The 11,035-nt window shown below is 33.3% G+C and overlaps 1 protein-coding gene and 1 long non-coding RNA gene across 2 annotated transcripts in view; both read left to right on the top strand.

Annotated features, from left to right (window-relative positions):
* LOC147574954 (uncharacterized) overlaps positions 1-11,035 on the top strand; it is a 641,937-nt gene that overhangs the window by 148,435 nt on the left and 482,467 nt on the right. The gene's annotated exons all lie outside the window — the stretch shown is intronic.
* Positions 8,953-10,956, top strand: LOC147574962 (olfactory receptor 13C2). Its single transcript, XM_086684707.1, has one exon. The coding sequence runs from the start codon at positions 9,099-9,101 to the stop codon at positions 10,053-10,055; it is 957 nt and encodes a 318-aa protein (XP_086540833.1). The 5' UTR covers positions 8,953-9,098; the 3' UTR covers positions 10,056-10,956.

Below are 11,035 nucleotides of genomic sequence, written 5' to 3'. Positions count from 1 at the left end.
AAACAAACAAACAAACAAACAAACATAAAAACCTATTAGTTTCCATAAACACACTCAACAGACTTTTATTTCCTGAAGAATTCCTGGTATGTAGAAAACCTCTAGAGTCAAGCATATTGTGTTTGACCCACAGGCCATTTTGGATACTCAGACTCTACTTTTGTTTTTGTTTTTGTTTGTTTGTTTGTTTGTTTTTAGCTTAAATCAAAATGCTTCCATAAGCTCTCTGGGATGACTGACATAGGGCCTAGTCTTCTATCAGACTTTAAACTTTTGAATCTACTTAATTAAAGAAAGTAGAAATTATATTGTATCTTTTCTAATGTCTTATTTAATTTTGAGAGAGAGAGAGAGAAAATGAACAAGTGGGGGAGGGGCAGAGAGAGAGAGAGAGGGACAGAAAATCCAAAACAGGCTCTGCACTGACAGCAGTCAACCTGGTGTGGGGCTTTAACTCACAAACGGTGAGATCATGACCTGAGCAAATCAGATGCTCAACCAAACTGAGCCACCCAGATGCCCTGAAAGTAGAAATTTTAATATGCATATTTCTCCTCAGAAGAGAAGATGAAGATAGTTTTTTCCCTGTCAGTGTTGCAGAATAAATTCTGAAGATAAGAAAAACAAGTCATATGTTTTGATGTATCCATATGTTCAAATTGCTAGGCATACATGTTATCACTATAATACCGATATGCTTTATTTAATACTTCAGCCTCTACAGGGTTTTTCCATTCAGGAAATTTATTTTAAAAGACTTTTCTATTTTTCCAATTCTCATTTAATTAGGATTTTTTGACTTGGAAAACTTAAATTTCCTGACAATTCTGGGAAGGAATTATTGCATAGAAACACTTCCATACTATTATTTAATAATAATAAATGAAATATTTTTTTCCCATTCAGAGTGTATTCTATCATTTGTAACTAATCCCTGATTGATATGTATGGCATATGAGGTCATCTTTGCTTTGGTCTGTTTAGTTTCATCTTCCACCAACCCCCATATGCCTCTCTGTTTATATTCTTGTGATGCTGCATTATTTTTATTTCCCTGCCTTCATCATGCCATTTCTTGTCTTATACCATGGTGTTATTGTTTCTTCTTCCTGGATGTCCTTCCTCATATTATTTACCTCTCAAAATCCCACTCAAAAAGTTCAGGTATCACCTCTCCTGGCAACTGTGTCTTGATTCTGAGTTACTTGTCACTTATACTTCCATAGCACATTAAACCATCATTTTATTTTATTTTCTACTTTTGAGAGAAAGAGAGTGGGGGAAAAGCAGAGGGAGAGGGAGATAGAGAATCTCAAGCAGGCTCTACTCCCAACACAGAGTCCTATCTGCAGGTCGATCTTAGGACTGTAGGATCATTCAGGACATGAGCTGAAATCAATAGTCAGACCCTTAACCACTGAGCCACTCAGGTGCCCATAAACCATCATTTTAATTGCAGCATTACGACCTTTTATTGAAATCATCTGATTACATGGATATTTTTATTACTACCTATAGGACAGGTAGAGACTGCATCTTGGGCATTTTTATATTCATAGAAATTCTTACTCTTGGCTTCATTGAGTAATTGAGTATGTATATAATAAATATCATATAAACAGTGATTTTAGAAAATATAAAACACTTAATAGAAATATGGGTAGAAGACATAAATATACAATACATATAAAAGACAATACAGCTATTTAAGTCACAACAAAAGTTAAATATTACAGTAGTCAAAAATTCCACTAAAAGACATGATGAGATACTATTTTAAGCCCTTTAGATTACCCAAAAAAAAAATCCCAAACTATTGAAAGCATCATTGATGACAAGAGCAAGAGAAAATCAGCAGTACTGTAATAGTGGTGGGAGCATAAACTAGTATTATCTTTTAGATTCATAAAAATCTTCACTGTTTTTGGCCACATCATTTCACTTCTAGAATTCGATTTTAACAAAGTGATTTGAACTAATTTTGTTAAAAATTATTTAAAAAGAAAAAGAAAAAAATATCATTCAAAAGTAAGCAGCCTTAAGGTTCGTCATTGGATCTTTAGAGGGGCAAATGATTTTAGCTTGATTTATTATGTTGTTTTATAATGAAGATCAGGCTCCTTTCTGAACTATGGTTGTTTTCAGCTTTGTTTCTTAAACCTTTATATATTATCTGAGGATATCTTTTCTTTCCTTGCCTTTCTTTTCCCTTCTCCTTTCTTCCTTCTAAAAAATCATTTTCCTTTCCTGTACAAAGACTGTGTTATACTTTTAGAATATTTACAATGTGAATGTGTTAATTCAAAAAGTCAACTTTTGTTATAAGATAATTTATAAAGTGAATATAAAATTGTACAGTAAATAATCTATACTTCCAAAAAGGTTGTGTGTGTGTGTGTGTGTGTGTGTGTGTGTGTGTGTGTGTGTGTGTTTGCATGTGTGTAAGACAGGGAGAAAAAGAGATTGAAAAATTGAGAGAGAATTCAGTTGGGGAAATTTTGATGACTGTACATGAGCCTCTTTATGATTTTTGTGTGAAACAGTGTAATGGGCCTCTTGTAATTAGGTCTTTAGGGCTTTATTTCTGAAGTCTCATGTTTTATACATATTTCATTTATGAAGCAATTTAAAGTTGCCCATAGAGGTTTAGAGAGGTCCTTAAGAACACTTAAATTGTGTCCTAAAGCATGGAGCAGATTCTTTAGATATTTGTGGATCTCCACAATGGGGCAGTGTTTTAGCCTGGGCTTTATGGGGAAATTGCCCCATTCCTAAAATGTATGGTTAAGTATCAATTTCCTTCCTATTTCGAACTAGAGGAATCTAATGGTGCTTTGTCTGAACTGGCAGAATTTATCTTTGTAGTCACACCTGTAACAGTCATGTGTCTATAAATGTCAAACAATCAGTGAGTTTCTATGGCCAAATGATTACTCACTAGTAGCTGCCTCTTTGGAGGCTCAGCTACTAATGTGGAGTCATGAAGATTGGCTGCAAGTAGAAAAGCAGGACAAAATCATCTGTTGCTGCAACCTAGAGAGACAGGCAGTCTCTGGTTTGAAGGTAAGTTACTGCAAAGACAGGAAACAAACTTATCATCGATAAGTAGGAGTTGGGCTGATGGTTTAAAAGTGTCAATTTTGAACATGAGATGTTTTTCTCATTGAGAGATTGAGTGTTAGAAAGGGAATTTAAGGGTCTAGTGACTGAGATGTGGTGGGGGAAAAAGAGCTATGGGACCAAAAGAGCAGTTCTGTATGCAAAGACCACTGCACCAACTGGAACCAACTGGAAGGAATTTGCCCAGTAGGATGAGTTACTTTTTATTAATGTTCAGCTTTTTAGTGTGTTACATCGTATTTGGACACTGTTATTTTCTTGAGCGAATTGAGGCTTACTATAGGGTGTACAGTAGACTATGTGTTCTTTGGTAAACAAGTCATCGCTGGTCCTCTAGCAACAGCTCAGTTCCATTTGGTTCAGTCACTTAAGAACAAGGTGAACTGTGTTCCAGGTACTGTTCTAGGGCCTCTTTATACAGAGATAACATACGAGGAGGATCCTATGACCAATTTGGATTTTTTTAAAGAAACTGAACATTATCATTTTGTGAACTGAAAAAGAAAATTTACCAAAGCAATGCATAGCCAGAAAGACACCTGCTTGGGCATTATTCTAGTATGTTTGCATGCAGTATTGGGGACTATTTTGAATATCTGCTTTTCGATCATTAGGTTATAATTGTAAAAGTGAGTAACTTTTCCTTTTCCTTTTCCTTTTTATGTCAAGAGGCTTGCTAAAAATGTTAAAATAGTCTTAGTCAAAAAAGTTAGTCATGTGTTTTAAGACAAGGAACACACTGGTACCTTACTACAACCCTATCTTTTTATAGAGAGAATTGAATTTGATATAAGGCAGAACTTGAGATGAGTTTTGCCATTTTGGCACCTAATTTGCTGGTGTCCAGAAGATTGGGGTGACTGTGATAAAGTGTATTAGGATCTGTATGTAGGATGAAATAATACCATTTGTCAGAACATTGTGTGTGATCTGATTAAGCTTTTAAGCTACATGTACTTGATAAAGGAATGACTGTTTCAGAGATGTAAAAAAAAAAAAAAAAAAAAAGAAGGAAGAAATGAACAGAGAAGCATGAAGGAAACCACTGACAATGGGAACCATTGTTGTGCTATTTGGATTATATGCACCAGCTCCTTTAGTCATATAAACAAATATTATGATATAAGTGTTTTTATCTTCATTCTTTACCAAGGATGATGATAATCAGAAACGTGCCCAGGCCATCTAGTTAAGAGGCAGAGATGGTGTTTGACCTAAGTTTGCCTCCAAAGTCTGTGTGCCTGACAGTGGTATGGAATGTGCGTGTTAGAATATCATGTAGCATGGGGATAGCTAATGGAACCATGGCTTTGGCAGAGATGATTTTTCACAGGGGTGCATATAATCTTCACTATTCAAAGAACCCCTGGTGTACCTAATGCCTTTGGGGGTCTCAAGTGGTTTGAGACCTAACCCAGAAAAGTATGACAAATTCTATAAGATGGAAATCTTCTAAAAAATTAAATAATTTTAAAAGCTAGGGCAAAGAGGATTTTAAAACCAGAAAATCAGATTTCGCTTTGGGTGATCCCAAGAAGACTAGTTATGGTCTGAAAATGAGAAGATGGATCCTTATTTCAGAGCAAAGTGCCTCATAACATTAGGTAGACAAAGGAATTGAGAATGGAACAAGAATAATAGCTAGCATTTACTGAGCTATTATTTTGTTTGGGGAATTTTACTACCCATAAAAGCAATAATGCATTTAATGGAAAGGAAATGACATAGGATATAAGGATAGACCCTTAACCCGGTCAAAGAATAGTTTACAGGTTGATGATGGGACAGGAGATGGTTATGGGCCTGAAAATCCTAATGATACTATTTAAGTATCTTGAGTATTGAAAATTTGACTATATGTAGAGTACCTATTAGTCTCCAAGTCTCATGTAGTGTGTAATACTGAACAAGTTAGAACAATTTTCAAACATACAAGCCTTGTGTCCTATGACAATGGATGGTTTGATGTAGTATATGTCATGTAGTGATGTAAGTGAAAGGAGAGAGGAGGCAGGCAGTGAATCTCAAGAGCTTTAATGTTGCTTTTTAAATAATAAGCAGTCTATTCATAAAGTGCCAAAATTTCAAAAAGTAGTAACAGATATACTGTAAATAGCCAACTTTCCATTCCTGTTAATCAGCTATCCGTTTCATTTTCTGGCGATAACTATTCTTGTTTCTTTTTCTAGAGATATTCTATATATGAGCAAAAATGCGTGTATGTATGTGTATCATAATACATATATAATATTTTTTCACAAATGTTAGTGTGTCATATATACTATTCTGAGCATTACTTTTCCAGTTAATATTTCTTAAAGATATTTCCACATCAATGCACAAAAAGGCCCATATTCTTTTTGGCAGCAGAATAGTATTCCATTATTTCTATGTCCCCTTTTCCTGGAAATGTAAACTGTTTCCACATCTGCTAATACAGACAATATGTTAATGAATCAATTTGTATGTAAATCACTTTACACATGTGCTAGCATAACTAGTGATAATTACTTACAAGTAAATCTTGGTCAATGATTATATGTATGCTTTTATGATTTTGACATATATTTCCAAATTGTCCTCCATAGAGGATGTACCAATTAGAGTGTACATTGAGAATATAGGAATTCCTGTCTCCTTGCCCTTAGGAGGCAAGCCATTAGAGGTGAAACCATGCCTTGTCCTTATGAGATCAGTGCATAGACATCTAAAGAATGAGTCATGGTGAGAGATGTAGGAAAATTCTCTGTAGCTCCCTGTGATGTTGGTCACTCAGTTTCTTGAAAACTTTTTTTAATATATGTGTGTGTGTGTGTGTGTGTGTGTGTGTGTAGTGTTTGTATATTCATACTTATATGTATAATTATATATAAACTTTAATGTACCAAATAAAATAACGATGTCAATTAACAGCAGGCACAACTAATATATACATATGTATGTATATTACCAATATATATTTTAATATATACTTATATATTACATGTTATACATATATTTGTTGTATATGATATATAACTATATATTGTATATTATGCATAATTATGTATATTATATCCTTAGGGTATATTCTGAAATGTAGAATTTGGTAGAAAAGTCATGCATTTTTATCTGCGATTTTAAAAAGGAAAGATATTTGATAATTTATGGAAATTTAGATAATCTATTACATTATAATCTGAGGAAAATTCTGCAAATATACTCTACCAAACCAAAATATAAATTAACATGTGGTCCTGAAGAGAATAGAAGAGAAACAGAAGAGAGAGGAACCAATAGTGAACAATGAGTAAATATAGAGTGGTAAATACATTGATGAAGAATATCCAATACGTATAGTGTAAGGGCTGAGAAAGAACTCTCAAAAAGGCTCATTGTAAGGAAATTATAAACACTTCTACATTATTTCACTGACTGAAATTTAGCAATTTGAGGATAGAAATGGGGGAATAAAAGTATTCTTGTAGTTCTGTCTTCATTTAATGTTTGAGGGATAGTTTAGGAGATCAGGCAGCACTCTAGTAGAAAAAAATAATCATTATGAGCAAATGGTTGGGTCCTGTAAGTCAAATTTTGAGAGTAGAGAAAGAGAAGATATCCACTTATGGAATGGTAAAATTGAGTAGAGTGTTCAAGTTAATGAAAACAAATAAGAATGACAACCAGCAAAAATAAGGAAGTGGGAAAAAAAGAGAATGCACTAATGTAAAGTAAATAAGTTATAAAAATAAAGTATATGGAAAGAAGAAAATTAAATAGATTAATAACTATATTTTAAAGTGAATGGACTAAATACTTTTATATAAGACAGAGACTGTAAAAGGAGATTAAAAATTTAAACCAGATATATGTTACGTATAAGTAGTATACTTAAACAAAGCGAGAAAGAGAAAGAAAAGTTGAAAATAATGGGATGCACTAAGAGTAGGCAAAAGCTCCCAAACTAAGAGGAAGCAGGAGTGTAATAGAAATATCCTAAAAGTGGAAAATAAAGCACAAAACAGGAGAAAGGCCAATTAAGAACATTCATAGTTTATAAAGATTATCAGCCATTAACAACACAGAAGTAAGCATATAAAAAAAATCCTACTTATATAGGCAGAACATGCTTACCAATGTTTATATATAATTTGTTAATTATAGATGACAGAAGTTAATTATTTCAAAGGTTTGAATAATACATTAAATAAACTTGATTATATGTATACATGTATGCATGTATTGCGTATCTATATAAAATCATATGTCTCTCTCAAAGAGAATTCATATCTTTTGTTAACATTTACAACATGGATCAAGTAATTGGCTGCCAAAGTCTCCATAACTAGAGAATTATAGGTCATTTCTCATGTCATAAAATTGGAAATAACAAAAATTGAACACAAATATCTAATGACTAGAGTTCAAGAAACACACACTTGGGTAACTCCTGGTTTAAAGAGGAAAAGGAAAAATAATTATCTAGAAGTTAATGAAAAGAACATTTCATATCAAAATCTAAGTTTTTAGGAAACAACGTATTTTAAGAGCATGAATTACAGTTAGCAATAGGGAAGAAGGGAAATATTAAGGAATTTAGTTCTTATTTCATGAAATTAGAAAATCCAAATAAGCTTGAAAAAAATTTACAAACAAACTTCTTAAGTTCATAAGACGGGGAAAAAAAGATTGGAAAGGATAAATCTATCCAAAAGCCTCCTTTACTTTTATGAGATCTGTAATATAGGGAAGTGGCTTGTGAGACTAATACAGAAAAAATATAACTTAAGATAGTAAGGAAAAAGGAGATAGAACGTCTCACAAGGGAGAGCACAGATTATAAGGATTAAATGCAACCCTATGACAACACATTTGTAGCAAAATATAAAGTATTAAAATGAACTTCTCTCAAATCTCCATGTTGAAATCTTACTTCTTTCTGAACAATCATCTATTTTGGTTTGATATTTCTTTTGAAACGTTAGTATTAGAAAATATTAGTAAATTAGATTACAAGGTAATCTAGTCTATGAGCCAAATTCTCTGCAAATTGAATAATTAAGAATTTATACTCTGCAGCTATATGGCTTGGGGTTAATCTTAGTTATACCATTATTTAGCTATATGACCCTGACCTTAGGCAAATTACTTAACATTTATGTGCTTTATTTTCTTCCTCTGTTAATAAAGATGATGATGCTAACAACAGTAATTGCCTAATAGGGATGCCATTCAGACTAAATGAGGTAATGCATAAAGTAAGCAATTAGTAGTGGATTGGCACAGAGTGACAAATAGTAGTCATTATTTTGTCTTTCATTTTATTCCTTTATTCAACATATATTTTTGAACATCTCTTTCTGTGTCCACTTCACTATAGGTACTGGACTGTGGAAGTAAACAACAAAAGTACCTACCTTTGTAAAGTTTACATGCTGCTGGTCAAGACAGATAGTAAACATAACATTATAATTTCAAGGAGTGACAAGATCATTGATTTATTGTGTGGTGGTGTGTAGCCAGTAAAAATGGTTTATTGTTCAGTTACCCATAAAATACAATGCTAAGTTTTTATTATAACCTCTAGTTTACATATGTGATGATAAATATGATAAAAAGGCCAGGCTTCAGGAAGGAAGACTTAGGTTTGAATCTGACTTAGCTCTGATATATATTTACTTTAGTCAAGTTTACTTAATATTTATACTTTAGTTTATCTGTAAAATGTGGATTACAATACCTCTATTTTAGCACTATGATGAGATTAACTAAATTACATGACACATTGCATTTAGCATAAAACATGTTAGTTTCCTCTTCCTTGCTTTGGTTCATTTTTGTATACTTCTTTTTTTTCTTTAGTCTTCTCCTTTAGAAATATTTTTCCCTTCTGGAAGAATATGGTACTTGTAAACTAGTACACATTTGAAAGTAATCGTAAGATACACAATTTGTTTTAACAAATTTTAATGTTTTACAGGTAAAAGAGAAACAGTAGAATGGAATGGGAAAATCAAACCATTCTGGTGGAATTCTTTTTAAAGGGACTTTCTGGCTACCCAAGGCTTGAGCTACTCTTTTTTGCACTGATCTTAATAATGTATGTTGTCATCCTTCTGGGCAATGGCACCCTTATTTTAATCAGCATCTGGGACCCCCACCTTCACACCCCTATGTACTTCTTCCTGGGGAACCTCTCCTTCTTGGACATCTGCTACACCACCACCTCCATTCCCTCCACACTGGTGAGCTTCCTCTCAGAAAGAAAGGCCATATCCTTCTCTGGCTGTGCAATACAGATGTTCCTCGGCTTGGCCATGGGGACAACAGAGTGTGTGCTCCTGGGCATGATGGCCTTTGACCGGTATGTGGCTATCTGCAACCCTCTAAGATATCCTGTCATCATGAGCAAGGATTCCTATGTGCCCATGGCAGCTGGGTCCTGGATCATAGGAGTCATCAACTCTGCAGTACAAACCGCATTTGTAGTACAGTTGCCTTTCTGTGGGAATAACGTCATCAATCATTTCTCCTGTGAAATTCTGGCTATCATGAAACTGGCCTGTGCTGACATCTCAGGCAATGAGTTCATCATGCTCGTGGCCACAACACTGTTTATATTGACACCACTGTTATTAATCATTATCTCTTACACATTAATCATTGTCAGCATCCTCAAAATTCGCTCTTCTGAGGGGAGAAGCAAAGTTTTCTCCACATGCTCAGCCCATCTGACTGTGGTGATAATATTCTATGGAACCATTCTCTTCATGTACATGAAGCCCAAGTCTAAAGACACACTTAATTCAGAGGACTTGGATGCTACTGACAAACTTATATCCTTGTTTTATGGGGTTATTACTCCTATGATTAATCCTTTAATCTACAGTCTTAGGAACAAGGATGTGAAGGAGGCAGTAAAACACCTATTGAGAAGAAATGTTTTTAATAAGTAAATGGGAAAGGGACAGGTTATTTTTATAATCACAATATGAAAATCAGGGAAACCAAAGAACCTAATAGATCGGTTCTTGTTGCTGTGTCAAATTCATCTCTCAAATCTCTCAAGCTTTAAAAATTTTTTTGGTGCAGTGCGTAATGAAAATAAGTGAATGCCTATGTTTTAGGAGTCAGCGATTATGGTTTTTTCTTATTGTTGAAGAGCTTGAACGTGAGGGCAAGTAGAGGGGTAATGTAATAGTGAGAGAGATTTCCAGACAGGACAATGTTACCCTTTAAATGCTTTTTGATAAGATTATTTTCAAAACCAATTTAATATTTTCTTACTTTATAAGACAGAATAAAAACCTGTTTCAGATTTTTAAAACTGTTAAAATCATGAACTTACGATATTGTATTTACTAAAAAATATAATTTACTTGGAGCCTGTTCATATATGTAATGTTGATTGTCCTCTGTCTAGGTAGCTGTACAATATTAAACTTTTTGGTTCTAGTATAATAATTTTTTATAACTTTTTGTTCATATCCACCTATGAGGTATTAAGTTATTATTCTTTTCTACTTTCAACATATCTACTTTGACAGTCTTTTTTTCTGAAGGACTTCTGATACATGGGATCTAACTGCTTTGGATGTGGAATTAAATGACTGATTTTTAAAGCCTTTTGAAAATTAAAAGAAAATAACTACTTAGTGAAATATCCATGGATAAAAGTAGAGATATATCTTTTCCTTTGTACCACTGACTTTCTATCCATGAAGTATGTTGCTAATCCAGGAGGAATCTGTTATTATGGAATGGTGGATCTACCTTTAGATGGTTTTTACATTTGGTTTTTATCTGGGATTTCCATTTCTTTGCTATGTTATGGTAATGTTCAGCTTTAAAAACATTTACTTTTATCATTTTATTTCTTCATCTGAATTTCATACTTTAAATATTCATATTAGATTTGAATGATTAATATTATATA

This window comes from Puma concolor, chromosome D4 (assembly GCF_028749965.1).
Source record: "Puma concolor isolate L17-30 chromosome D4, mPumCon1.1.hap2, whole genome shotgun sequence".
NCBI classification, from domain to species: domain Eukaryota; kingdom Metazoa; phylum Chordata; class Mammalia; order Carnivora; family Felidae; genus Puma; species Puma concolor.
The sequence above is the reverse complement of the archived record's forward strand: the minus strand, read 5'-3'. Positions and strand labels throughout refer to the sequence as shown.